The sequence below is a fragment of the Ursus arctos genome, unplaced genomic scaffold, assembly GCF_023065955.2.
Source record: "Ursus arctos isolate Adak ecotype North America unplaced genomic scaffold, UrsArc2.0 scaffold_1, whole genome shotgun sequence".
NCBI classification, from domain to species: Eukaryota; Metazoa; Chordata; class Mammalia; order Carnivora; family Ursidae; genus Ursus; species Ursus arctos.
This window is the reverse complement of record NW_026622763.1, coordinates 91497252-91513344: the sequence shown is the minus strand read 5'-3', so window position 1 is coordinate 91513344 and position 16093 is coordinate 91497252. Positions and strand designations below refer to the sequence as shown.

The 16093-nt window shown below is 51.2% G+C and overlaps 2 protein-coding genes across 7 annotated transcripts; one reads left to right on the top strand and one right to left on the bottom strand.

Annotated features, from left to right (window-relative positions):
• Window positions 1-4: 4 nt before the first annotated feature.
• Window positions 5-9847, top strand: GLB1L (galactosidase beta 1 like). Of its 4 annotated transcripts, none has more exons than XM_044381141.3 (17): window positions 5-235; window positions 1424-1550; window positions 1722-1888; window positions 2131-2281; window positions 2452-2512; window positions 6206-6300; window positions 6404-6578; window positions 6663-6721; window positions 6824-6945; window positions 7041-7081; window positions 7275-7393; window positions 7737-7811; window positions 7927-8016; window positions 8159-8272; window positions 8571-8702; window positions 8832-9047; window positions 9407-9847. In XM_044381141.3, exons 2-17 carry the CDS (start codon window positions 1482-1484, stop codon window positions 9674-9676), a joined length of 1956 nt encoding a protein of 651 aa, XP_044237076.2. In that variant the 5' UTR covers window positions 5-235; window positions 1424-1481; the 3' UTR covers window positions 9677-9847. The 4 variants fall into 4 exon arrangements, with proteins under 4 accessions (XP_044237076.2, XP_044237075.2, XP_057160960.1 ...); XM_044381140.3 differs by having other exon boundaries at window positions 1282-1550; XM_026491900.4 differs by lacking the exon at window positions 5-235 and having other exon boundaries at window positions 262-1550.
• On the bottom strand, window positions 9790-15958 carry ANKZF1 (ankyrin repeat and zinc finger peptidyl tRNA hydrolase 1). Of its 3 annotated transcripts, none has more exons than XM_026491895.4 (13): window positions 15370-15958; window positions 14508-14620; window positions 14179-14281; window positions 13863-14056; window positions 13370-13482; window positions 13127-13274; window positions 12609-12837; window positions 12303-12449; window positions 11125-11614; window positions 10850-10961; window positions 10551-10718; window positions 10331-10416; window positions 9790-10120 (listed from the first exon to the last, which is right to left on the bottom strand). In XM_026491895.4, the coding sequence occupies exons 1-13, from the start codon at window positions 15515-15517 to the stop codon at window positions 9997-9999; spliced, it is 2175 nt and encodes a 724-aa protein (XP_026347680.2). In that variant the 5' UTR covers window positions 15518-15958; the 3' UTR covers window positions 9790-9996. The 3 variants fall into 3 exon arrangements, with proteins under 3 accessions (XP_026347680.2, XP_044237074.2, XP_057160946.1); XM_044381139.3 differs by having other exon boundaries at window positions 12358-12449; window positions 12609-12667; XM_057304963.1 differs by lacking the exons at window positions 14508-14620; window positions 15370-15958 and having other exon boundaries at window positions 14169-14267.
• Window positions 15959-16093: the final 135 nt, after the last annotated feature.

Here is a 16093-nt window from a genome sequence, read left to right as displayed (position 1 = left end):
CGCCGGCGTAACGGCCCGCGTTATCCTAGCAACCGCTGGGCATCAGGATAATGTGGGGGCGCGGAGCTGAGAGGCCGGGGGCGGGCTAAGCCTGGGGGAGGACGGGTCCCAGGACCCGGGTGAGGGTTCCACACCTGTCCTTCAGTAGTGGTCAAGACGCAGGCACCCACGCCAAAGGGGAGCAAAGCCGGGCTCGGCCCGAGGCCCCCAGGACCTCCATCTCCCAATGCCGGAGGTAGGAAGCTGACAACAGTCCAGCCCCGAGGGGCGGGTGCTGGGGCGCGTGCTGGCTGCCTGGACCCCTACCCCCTACAGCTCTGATCAGTACAACCTTGGGGGCTCTGGCCTGTATTCCACTACCCTAGTTTCAGTGGTTAAGAGCTTGGGCTCTGGGACCGGACTAGGTTCTAAATCCTGTCTTAATAGCATAGTTACTAGCCGTGTGGCCTTGGACCGCTTAACGTCTCAGAGCCTCAGTTTCCCTAATTGTAAACAAGATATAATAGTACCTAAAATTAAGTGCATGTACTGTGAGGCCAGACTGCTTAGTTCAAATCCCAGCTCTGCTAAACTAGTTGTGTGACCTCGAACAGGTTATTTAAAATTTCTGTCTCAATTTCCTCATCTGTAAAGTGGGAATGATAATTATCTGTACGGAGTTTTTTGAAGATTAAATGAGATGTAACGTGCTAAGCACAATATCTGACATAGCCATCAGTTAGTGTCAATAAACAAATTACTGTTATTTTTATTATTATTTTATTTTTCTTATTCTGGTCCTTACATCCCGGGCTTGGGACTGTGAAGGCAGGAGCCATGGAAATTCACAAATTCCCAAGCCCTGGCACCAAGTAGTTGTCTTTGACATCTGTCACACAGGTAGGCAGGGATAAATTGAGCAGTGCACATCCAAAGAAGACAGAATGGCTGAGGTGGTCTCTTTTGCTATAACAGGGCCACCAGGAAAAAGATCCCTCTTATAACTTGGTCCCCCACTTTCACACCACTGGGAAGATCTGGTTTCCGTTGGTTCTGAACCTGTTTTAGCCCCCTGGTTCTGACATTCATTCATCTAGATTTAACCCGCTATGTGCCGGGCCCTGTGCTAGAAGCTGAGGATTCAAGATGGACAAGGTACTCTCCACCCTCAGGGAGCTCAGTTTAGTAGGACAGTGCTTCTCAATCTTGAATGTCTTGGGGATCGCCTGGGAATCTTGTTAAAATGCAAATTCTGATTCTATAGGTCTGAGGTAGGACCTGAGACTCTGCATTTCTAACAAGCTCCTAGGTAACACTGATGAAGCGGATTCAACATGTAGAGGATTTTTACAAACTAGTAGAGTAGCGGGTGGACAAGTCCAGGCTACCCGCCAGGCAACTTGCGGTGGTCCCCGCCCCCTTGCTCGCTGAGGTTCCCTCCCAGGAATCCGCCACGTGACAATCGGACCGCCCTCTCAGACTAGAGGAGCCCTGTTAGCGCCATGGCTCCCAAGAAGCCGCTTTGCCTTCCTGCCCTGCTGTTGCCACTTCTGACGCTGCTGCTGCCCCAGGTAAAATGACAGGATTTAATCAGCAGGCTGGGTGTGGTGAGGCGGGACGAGATCTAGCCCAGGAGAGAAAGAAAGTGAAACTCACAGAACAGTGGGCAGGGCTAGTTCCATCTCCTCAACGGACACTGAGCCCCCACTCCAGACCTTTGCTGAGCATAGTCTCTTTTGCAGGCAGGCACTCGGTCGTTCGTAGTGGATCGGGAAAATGACAGATTCCTCCTGGATGGGGCCCCGTTCCGCTACGTGTCTGGCAGCCTGCACTACTTTCGGGTACCACGGGTGCTTTGGGCAGACCGGCTTTTCAAGATGCGAATGAGTGGCCTCAACACTGTACAGTTGTAAGAAGTGCTCAGGAGAGCCATGGAGGGTGGGATTTACCCTTCCTACCACCCCCGTAAGAAGGATTGGGACAGGAAGCCTAGCTGGGTATGAGAGCTCCAGGGCTGTCAGGCCAAGGGTGGGGAAGGGTGGGCCAGGACCTCCTTCCGACAGCTTCCCGGAGATGCCCTGCAAGGCCTGAGCCCTTAGGCCTCTCTAGCACCTCTCTGCCTTGTGCCCTGTTAACCTCTTTCTTTCTCAGTTATGTGCCCTGGAACTACCATGAGCCAGAGCCTGGGGTCTATAACTTTAATGGCAGCCGGGACCTCTTTGCATTTCTGAACGAGGCATCTGTAGCGAACCTGTTGGTCATACTGAGACCAGGACCTTACATCTGTGCAGAGTGGGACATGGTGAGTTAGGAGAAGGGACAGACCCAGAGCCACTCCTGTGCAGTTCCTCCACTCCTCCCATCTGCCCGCACTATAGGGCCACGTCCAGTGCTAGACTAAACATACTCCCTTCTAATCTCCCCTTCCCCACTCCCAAACAACAAAACCTGCTGTCTTTATGTTTGTCTCAGGGGGGCCTCCCAGCCTGGTTGCTTCAAAAACCTGATATACATCTGAGAACCTCAGATCCAGGTGAGTTGAGACAACATTTTTAACAGAAAAAAAGCAACCAACAGCAACAAAATGGGTCTTTTGAGTGCTCAAAACCGAAAAGACCATCCCCAAACTGGAGATCATTCATGCAGATATTTGAGTGTTTCCTTCATGCCTAGCAAGATGCTACAAACTGGCGGACCAGACAGACCCAGCCCTTGTGCCGTGGAGCTTATGGTGAAAGAAACAGTTTTTTAAAAACCCAAGACCTGTAAGATTAGTGCAAGGTGTAAAAATACCACACATGAAAATAGACAAGGAGTTGAGATTGTGAGTAACAGAGAAGGCGTATTTGGGGGTAGGGAGGTCAGAAAAGGCTTTCTGAGATGATGACATTTCACTTGACTCTAGGGAAGGGAAAGGTGACAATGACCAGGTAGAGGGAACAGTATATTATAAAGCCCAGAAGTGGGAAGGAACATGGCCTGCTTGAGGCCAGCTTGGCTGGAGCCTAGTGGGTAAGGGAGAGAGGAATGTGATGGGAAATTGGAGATAGATAGGGACTGTTCATGCAGGACCTGGTAGGCCACTGTAAGAGTTTGCATTTGATTCTAAGCACAGTAGAAAGCCATTGAAAGAGCCTAACCAGACAGGTTTGATTTGTTTTCAGATTACTTTAGCCTGGATGTGGAGAATGGAGGGAGGGGGGCAAGGGTGGAGGTGGAGAAACTAATTGGCTGTAGTTGAGACTCTCACTGTAGTTGAGGAGGGAGGCAGTGGCTCCCGGACTAAGATGACGGAGGTGGAGACAGGAAGAAGAGGGCAGAAGTGAGATGTAGGTTGGAGATCCAGATCACCAGGACTTGTTGATAGATTTTGATGGGAAGGAGAAGTGGGGGGCAGCACGGGTAGGGTCTGGAAAGAAAGGGGTCCCCTTTCTTGCCAGTCCAGATGGCGGTGCCATTTACTGACATAGGGAAGGTGGAGGAGACTAGGGGTGGCAAAGGACCACCTTTTTGGGGGAAAAACAGTTTTTCTGGTCATGTTAAATTTCTGTCCCATCACACTCCAGTGAGGATGTTAAGTAAGCCACAGGCTGTGTGAGTGTGGCACTCACGGGGAGGTCTGAGCGAGAGATAAATTTGGGGCCCATCAGTCTAAAGATGGCATGTAGATCCATGGCTATTGAGACATTGCCTGAGGAAAGAGCACAGGGAGAGAAAAGATGAGAATTCAAGATGAAGCTCTGAAATGCCCAACATTTCAAGGAGTTTGGATTTTACTTCAGGTGTAACTAGGAAGTCATCAGAGCAGGGGAGTGATTTTGTCTGATGTATATCTTTTAAAAAGATCACTCTGGTGAAAATGCTCTGTATCTTCTGGGGACCCTGCAGGGACTGTCCCGCTTCTGAAGGCGCTGAAGAGCTTTATGCCCCTCAGAACAATTCCCCAACTCAGCTGGCCATGAAATACATTTGAAATGGTAAAGTCATGCTGGAACACCAGCATGCGGTGTCCGCTTTTCTCAAGAAAGCCAGTGACCTCTTCACTGCTGAGTCCACAGCGCCTTTCCAGGTCTCTCTCCTCCCCACCCCTCTTCTCTTGGCTTCCAATATAACCACCTTTATCTGGTCCCAGCTCCTTCCCCGCGCTCCAGCCTTGCTGACCACTCCTTAGTCTCTTTTGTTTGTTTTAAACATTTTATTTATTCATTTGAGAGAGAGAGGGAGAGCCTGAGAGAGAGAGAGAGATCATGAGCGGGGTGGGGAGGGGCAGAGGGAGAAGCAGACTCCCAGCTGAGCAGGGAACCTGAAGCAGGACTCCATCCCAGGACCCTGGGTCCATGACCTGAGCCGAAGGCAGACGCTTAACCAACTGAGCCACGCAGGTGCGCTCCTACTTAGTCTCATGCTGGTTCTGCTCCCTTTCTCTTTCTGCTAAATGCTGGGGTGTTGCTGGTCTCAGTCCTCGGAAGCTTCTCTTCTATGTGTTCACTCCTTAGATAATCTCATCCATTCTCATGGCTTTCAATCCCATCTAATAGCTAACGACTCTGAAATAGGAATCTCCAGTCAGGGGACACCTGGGTGGCTCAGTTGGTTAAGCGTCTGCCTTCTGCTCAGGTCATGATCCTGGGATCAAGGCTGCTCCTTGCTCAGCAGGGAGCCTGCTTCTCCCCCTGCCTGCCGCTCCCCCAGCTATTCCTATGATCCCCTCAGTTAATGGTGACTCCATTTTCCAGCCGATCAGGCTAAGCACTGTGGTTTAATTCTTCATGCCTCTCTTTCCCACCTCATATTCAACCTATCAGAAAACCCTGCAGCTTTACTCTCAAAATATATTGAATTCAGCTACTTTTCATCACCCTCACTAATCCAAACCGCCTCTCCCACCTGGACTGTCTTAAGAACTTACTGGTTTCCCTTTGCTCCTACCCCTTTGTTCTCAGTACAGGGTGATCCTGTTAACACAGAAGTTTAAATACATATCTCAGATCATGCCATTTCACTGTTTAAACCTCTCCAGTAGGTTCTCATCTCATTCAGAATATGAACCATGGATTCCTTAAAATGGCCTATTAGGTCCTACCTAATTGGCCCTGTCACCTCCCTGACCTCTACTCCTTTCCTCATTGTTCACGCTGGCCTCATTGCTGTTTTTCAAACCCACCAGGCACATTCCTTTGAGGCCTTTGCACTCTGTGCTCTCGCTATCTTCCTGCAGAATAACCTTCTCAGTGAGACTTGCCCTGGGCTACTCTCTAAAATTTAAGCTCCCCCACATTTTATATCCTTCTTCCCTGCTTTATTTTTTCTCCTTGGCACGAACATACTATATATTTTAACTGTTTGTTTATTGTCTGCCTTCCTCAGTGGGAAGGAAGTTGTACAAGGGCAGAGATTTTTATCAGTTTTGTTCTACTCTGTACCCCTAACACCTAGAACGTTGCTTGGTGCACAGTAAGCACCCATAGATCTTTGTTGAGTGACATTTAGCATGTGCTTGCATTAAAGGAGGCAGTTAAATCTGGACACTATACCGAACACAAAATGTAAAGGAATTCAATGTTTTTGTTTGATTTTTAAAGATTTTATTTATTTGTCAGCGAGAGAGCACAAACAGGGGGAGCAGAGGCAGAGGGAGAAGCAGGCTCCCTGCTGAGCAAGGAGCCGGATGTGGGACTTGATCTCAGGACCCTGAGATCATGACCTCAGCCGAAGGCAGGCACCTAACTGAGTGAGCCACCCAGGTGTCCCTAACATTTTTCTTACGTTTAAAAATTAAATTTACGAACACCGCTCTAAGGTTTCCTGCTCTCAGATGTCCTCGCCATGCAAATTCACCAGTGGTCAGGGTTCAGAGTCGCAGCTGCTCAGGTTCATTTGTGGACAAGTGGGGTGCGAACTGCAGCCCAGGGTCAGGCAGCACAAAGGTTGCTGGCCTTGACGCTATGGGTAGGGGCTGCGAAGGTGGTGGTGTCCTAATGAGCAGAACACCGCTCCTTCATTTTTTTTAATTTTTTTAAAAAAGATTTTATTTATTTATTTGACAGAGATAGAGACAGCCAGCAAGAGAGGGAACACAAGCAGGGGGAGTGGGAGAGGAAGAAGCAGGCTCATAGCGGAGGAGCCTGATGTGGGGCTCGATCCCATAACGCCGGGATCACGCCCTGAGCCGAAGGCAGACGCTTAACCGCTGTGCCACCCAGGCGCCCCCCGCTCCTTCCTTTAGACTTTCTTGCCGCAGTGGACTCCTGGTTCAAGGTCTTGCTGCCCAGGTTATATCCATGGCTCTACCACAATGGGGGCAACATCATTAGCATTCAGGTACAAGTGACCGGGTACAGGTTGACCGGGCAAGGGAAAGGAGGTGCCGGGGGTCCTAATGTCTGCTGCAGAGCCGAGCTCCACTTTTCCTTTTCCCGGGCAGGTGGAGAATGAATATGGCAGCTACAGAGCCTGTGACTTCAGCTACATGAGGCACCTGGCTGGGCTCTTCCGCGCGCTGCTAGGAGACAGGATCCTGCTCTTCACCACGGATGGGCCTGAAGGACTCAAATGTGGCTCCCTCCAGGGACTCTATACCACTGTGGATTTTGGCCCAGGTCTCCTGAGTGAGGGTGGAGTGGAGTCTGGGGAAGGGGGCATCTCTTCCATGTTTATCTTTCACCTTTGCCTCCTTCTGGCAGCTGACAACATGACCAAAATCTTTGCCCTGCTTCGGAAGTATGAACCCCGTGGGCCACTGGTGAGGAGCTGGAGGGGAGGGCAATCAAAGCCGGAGTTACGGTTGGGAAGGGTTGAGCTCAGTTGCCATCCCGCTTATGGCTGCTTTCACTCCACATTTTAGGTGAACTCCGAGTACTACACAGGCTGGCTGGATTACTGGGGCCAGAATCACTCCACGCGGTCCATTTCGGCTGTGACCACAGGCCTAGAGAACATGCTGAGGCTGGGAGCCAGTGTGAACATGTAAGAGCCAACATGAAGCCGTTAACGGGGTGTTGGGGATGAACATGATTCAGTGGGTCAGCTTTTGCCTTTCCCCCCACCTTTTCCCGCTCCAGGTACATGTTCCACGGAGGTACCAACTTTGGATACTGGAATGGTGAGTCCAGATGGTCCCTGGGGTGGAGGCAGGGAGGCATCAAGGAATTAGAAGCCGCGGGCTGGGCACATTAGGTCTAGAAGCTGGATGTGGCCACCACTGCCCCCTCTCATGGCAAAATTCTCTGCATGAATGTCTTTGCTTAGTGCCTGTCATTTGAGACACTGAATTAAGGAAATTGGTTTGACCCCAGGTGCTGATGAGAAGGGACGCTTTCTTCCAATTACTACCAGCTATGACTACGATGCACCAATATCCGAAGCAGGGGACCCCACACCTAAGCTTTTTGCTCTTCGAAACGTCATCAGCGAGGTGCCCTACCACTTCATTAAGCACCAAAGGCTTTCATTAATTTGGGGGAAAGGGAGTACCTAAGTTGTTTGTAATGGGGTCCCATAAATCACTGGTGTTGTCTGGGCCATGGAGCCCACAGAACCATTTCCCAGCTACGCAGATGGGATTGCCTGGGAGGAGACACACAAGCATGTGCAGAATTACAGGATCTTCGTAACCCCTTGAAGCCCTTCCCTGGACCCCGGGTTGAGAACCCTGCGCTAGGGTCTCGGAATAGGGGTTGTTAGTGTATGTGCCAGGGTATCGGAATAAGGGTGGTTTGTGTGGTTTTCCTATGGCTCCTGAGAGAATTTGGGCTCAGTTCCAGGAAATTCCCTTGGGACCTTTACCTCCCCCCAGCCCCAAGATGATGCTTGGACCTTTGACCCTGCATCTGGTAAGCTCTTCCTTATCTTTTCTCTGATTCTACCCCCCTGTTCTCTAAATGGCCCAGCCCATCCTGCCCTCTATTCCAGAACTTCCCTTTTAATACCTTCCCCTTATTCTAACAGGATGGGGATTTGCTGGCTTTCCTAGACTTCCTATGCCCCCAAGGGCCCATCCGTTCAATCTTGCCACTGTCCTTTGAGGCTGTCAAACAGGTAAGGCATAATCCCACATCCGGTAGGCATGCCAGCCTTCCTCAACAGCCCTAGCCAAAGGGTCTCTCAGCTGTAGATCTTCCCCATAGTATCCTTTCTTAACCTCTCAGTTCATCTTAAGTACTTGCTCTTCCATACCCAGGACCGTGGCTTTGTGTTGTACCGGACCTATCTGACCTATACTGTTTCTGAGCCAACACAGTTCTGGGTGCCTAACAATGGAGTCCACGACCGTGCCTACGTGATGGTAGATGGGGTAAGGACCTAATTCTAGGCTACCTCGTGAGCCTGTCTCTTCTCCTCCCCAGCACCCTTTAGCCTTAAGTTCCCCTTATCTGCCTTTTCCCACTGTCTGCCCACATTTGCAGGGGGGCCACGGATAAGCTAGAATGAGGAAGAATTTGACTTGAGGCTAAGGTTCCAGAATGCATGGGTAACTGACAGATGGGCTGCATTCTCTTTGCTCTCCAAGTATGTGTGCTAACATAGCTTCCTGTGTCACGGCCATGAGTTAGATGCTGAGCCCTTCCTCTCACAGCTCCTCTTGTCCACAGGTGTTTCAGGGTGTTTTGGAACGAAACATGAAACACCAACTATTTTTGATGGGGACAGTAGGGGCCAAACTGGACATCTTACTGGAGAACATGGGGAGGCTCAGTTTCGGGTCTAACAGCAGTGACTTCAAGGTGAGCTAGTCTTGCCCACCCCTTCTCCTCCAGACTCTTACTGACCAAACTCCCCTGGACAAACAGGGGCCTAATGGAGGACAAACAAGGGCTTAAATAATGATGAATTTTCATTTGCCTTCTTCACAGGGCCTATTAGAGCCGCCAATTCTGGGGCAAAGAGTCCTCACCCAGTGGCTGATGTTCCCTCTCAAAGTTGATAAACTTGTAAAGTGGTGGTTTCCCCTCCAGTTGATGAAAAGGTCACACCCTCAAGTTCCCTCTGGCCCCACCTTCTACTCTACGACATTTCCAATTTTAGGAGAAGGCGGGGACACTTTTCTCTTTCTACCTGGATGGACCAAGGTACTGCTGACAGTGGGGTCAGAAGGATGAGAGAAAAATTATGGAAAGAGGGGGAGCAGAAATTATTCCTGATTAGAAACCCAAAAAGGAGAGGTGCCTGGTGGCTCAGTCGGTTGAACATCTGACTCTTGATTTCGGCTCAGGTTGTGATCCCGAGGTCATGGGTTCCATGCACAGCACGGGGAGTCTGCTTGGGATTCTCTCTTTCCTTCTCCCTCTGCCCCTCCCCCCGTGCTCTCTCTTTTTCTCTCTCAAATGAAGGAAGGAAGGGAGGGAGGGAGGAAGGAAACCAAAAGGGGATGATTCTACCTCCCTTAGAGCTGACCCTTTTATTTTCTGCTCTCTTTTCTCTTTCCCAGGGCCAAGTCTGGATCAATGGGTTTAACTTGGGCCGGTACTGGACAAAGCGTGGGCCACAAGAGACCCTCTATGTGCCAAGACCCCTGTTGTTTTCTAGGGGAGCCCTCAACAAAATCACACTGCTGGAGCTAGAAAACGTGCCTCCTCAGCCCCAAATCCAGTTTCTGGACAGGCCTATCCTCAATAGCACCTTGCATAAGACATACATCTATTCCCTCTCGCCTGATACACAAAGTGCCTCTGAACCAATGGAGTTAAGTGGGCACTGAAAGAAAGGAAACCCCTTGGACCTGGGACATAAAGTGGGCAGGAACCCTTGGTGCTGTGCTGGTCACGGTGACCACAAGGAACCAAAGGCCACAGGCCTGAATGCAAGTCTAAGTGCAGTTTCCTTGCCAAACTTTATTGTGATTAAAGTTCCAGAGACAGTCGCAGCTCCATACCCCTCTGTGGCCCTGTCTTTGCCCTGGTTCCTGAGTGTCTTTCCTAATCTTCCAAATACTCCGGTTTCACGGGAAAGAAGAAACCTAGGGCTAGCATGAATGCACCCTCTCAGGGCCGAGCTGGCTCCAGGCGCAGCCGTAAGAGATCAGGAAGAGGGCTTGGCGGCCTGGCAGCGGTGATCCCGGAGGCAGCGTGTGGAGCAGAAAGAGAAGTCAAGATAGTGAAAGGGAGTGAGGCCTTGGAGGGATGTCCCGCAACTCCAGCAGCGTCTGAACGAGAGGAAGACAGATGGCTGAACAGGTACCCCAGAAACTTTCCAATCCGAGCTCTCCCCACCCCTCCAGCTGTTTCCGGTTTTGCTCCAGAGGGTTCCCAGAACATCTCCAACCACCCCCACCCCCAGCCTTTCTGAGCTCACTGCAGCATTCACTCTACTTGCCCACGCCAGGCCGAGCCATCATGCCTGCCCCTGCACTTACGGAGCACTGAGGGCTGCAGAGCCAGGGGTATGTGGGGTGGGGGCTCCCAGCTGGGCGGCCAGCCGGCACTCTGCGGCCAGAGCTCTCTGAGGGGAAGAGAAGTCTTGTTAAGGGCAAGGCCCCAGTGGTGGACAGGGTGCCCAAGAAGGGACAGCTGCACGCTGGGAAGTCAGACCTCTAAGGACATCGGGGCCATGGAAGAGAGGAGCTCCAGGCTCACCTTCTCACGATCGCTGAGGGCGGCAAAGCGCCGCTGCCCCTCTCGCTCCCTTTCCTCCTGCTCCCGCTGCTTCAGCTGCTGCTGCTCCCGTTGCCGCCGGGCCGCCTTCTGCTCCTTTTTCCGCATGGCCTGCCGTGCCTCCATTTCTGGCGTCAGTGGCCCTGGTACCTGGAGGATTTCGGGGGAGGTGTAAGGTAAGACCCATACAAACTGTCCTTGAGAAAACTATAAGTAGAAAAGATCTTAGCCAGGATCCAGGCTGCCTTCCTACTGTGCTGCGGCTTCCTTTTCCAGCTGACCTGAGCCTTGCTGTAATCATAAGCATCTGGATTCTTCTCCATGAACCTTCGGAACTCATTACGCGTTGACCTGTCAGCTGCAACCGTATATGGTGGCCGGGCCCGGGCGTCCCTGAGTGCGAAAAGCCCCAAATATGGGTTCAACTTGCCTCCTGCATCTCCCAGCCTCACCCAGACAGATCAAGGGGAATACTGTCAAGTAGCCAGTACCAGTGTTAGCCTCCAGATGATCCTCTCTATACCCCAAAGGGCTCGGCTTGGGGACCCTTACTTACTGCACAGTAGGGTCGGCACCTGCCTCCAGCAGCAGGCGAACCACTGAGCCTCTCCCAGCTGCAGCTGCTGCATGCAGGAGGGTGAAGCCACTGGAGCCCAAGGGGGCACTGAGCAGAGACAGAACTCCAGGGTCTGCGGAGCCAGCAGCTAGCTGCAGTCTCAACGTCCCAACATCTCCGGCTCGGCAAGCGGCTAGAAGCACATCCCAGAGCTCTGACTGATCGGGGGTCTCAGCCTCATCCAGGGAAGGCCCCAAAGGGCCTGCATGTGCCTGGGTGGACTGTGAGGTGGTCTCATCATCTCCTTGAGGTTGCTGGGCAAGAGTCACATGCGCCCCGGCTGCCAGGTCTCGGCTTCTCTCTTTCTTATTCCTTTTCCTCCTCCTCCGCTTTGGCAGTACCTCAAACTCACGAAGATCCAGGGTCCCTACTGTCAATTCTACTAGCTCCAACTCTACCTGGAAGCTGTCTTCTCCGTCTGACCCTGAACCTAGGGAAAAATAGGACACGTTAGGTCCATCTGAAGAAATACGCAGAGGGTGGAAGGATGTGGGCTGCCCCCGATGTAGAAGAATGTACATAAAAAGAGAATCCAGATTGTCTTGAAATGAAAATAAGTATTTGTATTTTAGCACCCAAAATCAAGTAGCATGTCAGGAGCTGAATCCATCAGTATCCCATGCAGAAATGAGGCTCTCAGCTGAGATGGGAAAGACCCAGCAGGAGCTATGGAGGGACAAGCATCCTTAGACTCTCCCCTTGAGTCGCATTAGGACGGTACACAACAGGAGAGGGCACGGGAGCAGTGCCAGCCATGCAGGCTAGGAGTCTGCAGCCGGGAAAGCAGGCCTTAGCTCCAAACCGCAGTGTCCGGTAAGACAGGGCAATTATGTGAGATTCGTGCCACACAAGCATCTTTCACTTACCATTTCATGTTTTCTAAGTACTGGGGATACATCAGTGAACTAAAGAGAACAGGACGTTTGGAAAGGTCACTAAACCCGTCTCAGTAACTGCTACCGGATGCCCCTTATCATAACAGCCCTATACGTGTACGTGACAATCTGTGTGTTGTGTAAGGGCTCATTATAAAGAGAGAAGCGACAGTAGATTTGACACTGCATTTCCAGGATAGACACCCAGAAAGAGAGTTGACAGTTGCCCGATGGCGCTCAAACCCTGTTTGGGAGATTCCTCTTTCTGCCCAAGTGCCTCATTTTCATCACTGGAGACCTTTCTTTCTGCCTCCATAGCCTTCTTCCCCCCTCTCATCTTCCAGTGTGTCTGAGGTGAGTCCAACTTGATTGTCTCCCGGGGGTCTTCTCCTGCCATAAAACAAAAGGCGTTTCTCAAGTTTAGCTGAGCGGAAGCCAGCCCAGGTCTCTCTAAATGAAGATGTCTGGATATATAAGTGAGAACCCAAGGCTTGGGCTGGAAGGTACAGGAAGATGTAGGGAGACCGGCCATGTGGATCGAAAGCTCACCACGGACATGCAAGGTGGTCAGCTTCTGGAGCACACGCTGTAGCTCTCGGAAGGTGGGTCTGCGGGTAGCGAGGGGGATATCCCAAAGTCGGGGATCTCCCCGTTGCAGGGGCGCCCCCTGGCCTCCGAAGAACAGGGACCGGCCAGAGCGGGGAGCACGCAGCAGTACTGTCCCAGCCTCCCCCAGCGCTTTGGCCCAGACTGGCCCTGTCAGCAGCTCACGAACATCCTAGAGAAGAGAGTAACTCAGCCCCGTGTATCTTCTCTTGCTATTTTTCAATCTCCAACCAAAAACCGGCCCACAGATGATGTGTAAGGAATGGGAAATAGGAGATAGTAGAGGGGAGGAAGAATGAGAGGACGAAGACTCTTCATGGATCCATCCCTAGTCTACCTTCCCCTTCCCAGAAATAATGAAGGACTGGGAGGATGCAGGCGTCAAGCTCCCCACTGTCACATTTGATGAGAGGGAAAAAAAGTAGATTAGCAGACCACCAGATCTGAGACACTGAACTCACCTTGTATAACGTGGCTTCATTATAGCGCCTCAGGTTGGCTCCAGCAGAACGAGAAGCCCCACCCCGGGCATCCCGAATGCCCTGGGCTGTGCCCCGCTTGGCCCGCACTGTGTAGCGGTGAAATGTTTTGTGGGTCACCACGTCTCTTCTGTAGACAACACAGACTCAGTGCTGGAAACCAGCCCATACGCCCAGGCTAACAGAACCCAATGCGTCCTTATACCCCAGGCAGCACCCTCTCACCCCTGGAAAATGGCTCCAGCAAAGTGCCCAGCTGCAGCCATGAGCACCACACAGTGTCCGGGACCTCCGTTTTGCAGGTTGTGTAGGAGAAGTTCGGGTTCTTCTGGGGGCATCTGGATGACAGAGGGACAGCACAAACATGCCCGTGGCACTCACTGACAGGAAGAAACCCAGTGCCAGTGCCAAGTGTCTTACATGTGTGACCTCATTTCCCACAACCATCCTGAGGCTTGTCTCTACAGACAAGGAAATCTGAGGCTTGTAGAGGTAGTCAAGATCAAGTAGTGGAACAATTCAAACCTAGATTGGTCTGTTTCCAAACCTAATTCCTTTACACCTGACCCCAGATTCTGGCCAATTCAATCCAAGACTGTGCTGTCAGTGGTGATACCCACACCCAACAGGAAGAAAATAAGAAATGGCCCTCTTAGGGGAGACCTAGGCTGAGTGTACAAAGGCTGCAGTTGGCCACACAATCTGGGCCGCCACTTGCCTGGCGAGGGCCTAGCACACAGCGATAGGCATAAAGAAACTGGCCCCGAGCGTTCTGGAAGAGAACCCGATGGGGGTGGAAGCCTTGGGGTCTGCTGGGCTTCTCAAACTCAGCCCGCTCCTCATCCGGTATCTGCAAATCCTCCTCACTGGCTGAGTCCGAGTCCTCTGATCCTGAGATGCTGGAAAGATCTCCTGAAAACAACATGAGGCGCACAAGTTTGGTGTTCCATCTTTGATCTTTCCTCAAGCTCCTAAACTAGGGCCTTCCTCCACCCCCATGTCCTACTCAACACAGGTCTCCTACCGGCCATCACCTGTGGAGCTCCGCTTTTCAAAATCCAGGGCAGACAGGAGAGGCTTGTCCTTGAGACGTTGCTTTAGGTTAAACCGATGCCAGTCAAGCTTATAATGTTCCCTCTGGTAGGAGGCAAAGAAAGAGGCTGAATGTGGAAATATGCCCTAGCCTGGCCCTTTGTGGTACCCGAGACCAGTGATAGAACTCCAGGAAGTATGACTAGGTAATACCAACTGCCTCAGTCAAAACGTGGACCTTTATTAACTAAAGACAAATCACATGTCTGCCTCTCCTCACCCACCGTTATACTTTTGCTTCTACCACTTAGCTCTGCACCTAGGCTTTTACCTGCTCCTGGTGGTTGTGGAAGGTCTGGTCACAAGTGGAACAAAATAACTTCTCTGAAATATCCAGCACACCCTGGAGTGGTTTTCTTTCTGGGCTTGTTCCCTCCCCTGAACCTAAATAAGGGGAGGGTGATTAGAGGTGGAAAGGGAGTCCAAATCTGCAGTACCGGGGATTACATTCAGTATCTAATATACAAAGGAGGATACAAAAGAAAAAGACGGCACATCCATTCTTTCAAATACTTTATAATCTAGGAATCATGAGATCAATGGCACAGTAATCACTTTATACAATCAATATGTTTCTGAAAAGATGAGACAAGTACATATCACACATTTTAACTAAAGGGATTGTTTAAAGGAATCCTGTAGAAAGTGATTTTTGGTAATGTTAATTATTTTTAACTGCAAAAACCACTTCCCAAATGCCCTAGCTGGCATTTCCAATTACAGTGGGGTTTGTTTAAAAAAAAAAAGTTCAAGAGAAACAGCCAGAGACAAATTAAGATTGTTTAAAAAACCCCAAAAAATTGTTTTGCATTCATTAAGAACGAGTGATTTGATTGGAAACCAGGTAAATTTGGACTGTATCTAGGAATTTTGAAGTTTTTTGCAGACAGTGCTGTAAATGTAACCAGACATAACCAATGGCAAGAGGCTTGTTTGGAGACAGTCCAGGGGCCTGTGCTGGAAAGAGCCCGGAGACTGAGTGAATTTAAGATAAATTTTATCCAGTAGAAAGAGATGTCAACAAGGGCTCTTAAACCGGGGAATATCAGGAAGAATGTGTTCCCTGGACGAGCAATAAGCTCTAAAGAGCCTGTCACGTTCCTCGTGGGTCCTCCCCACACCTTCCCAGATACCTGGATAGGAAGTCCGCAGGGCCTGGGCCAGAGCCTCCCCAGAAGAGTGGTTCACCAGGCTCAGGCCCTGGAGGACCGGAGCATCCGCGTTGAGGTCAAACAGGGAGACCAACGCAGGAACCTGGGTTGCAGCTGAAACCGGCGACATGGCTGAGCAGAAATTCTTTAGGAGGCGCTCCTGGAGCAGAAAGAGGGGACAGAAACAGAGCTCCCCAGAGTGCGATCCTACCGCCCGGTCTCCTGCCTGCCTGACTTGGTCTTTTCCACGCTGCAAGGCACCTCAGGCCTCGCTCTGGTACAGGAGTCCGCTCTGGGGATTAATACGTGACCCCAGGCCGCTTCTCAAATCGACCGTCTCGGACCACATAGAATGAAAGGGGAAAGCGTCCAGCTCCCAAATCGAGCTCAGCAGAGCTAAAATCACTGAGGTTCCCTGACCTCTCCTCGATACCCGTGGGATGAGCTCCAGCAATGACTAAACCGTGTGGACTCGCCCCTGCCCTCAGAAGCGGCACCAAAGGTCCCGGGGAGCAGAGCGACACGCACGCCTACAATTCCAAGCCCGGATTTCTGCAACACCACAATCTCGTCACTACGGAGCAGCGAAGGGGACAAACGGCGTCTCCCGCACCTCAGCCCCTCCCCACATGGCGCGCGCTATTGGTCGTCTGACTGTCCAAAACCCACTTCTAACCCTTAGTCCCGCCCCCGAGGCCAAGAATTG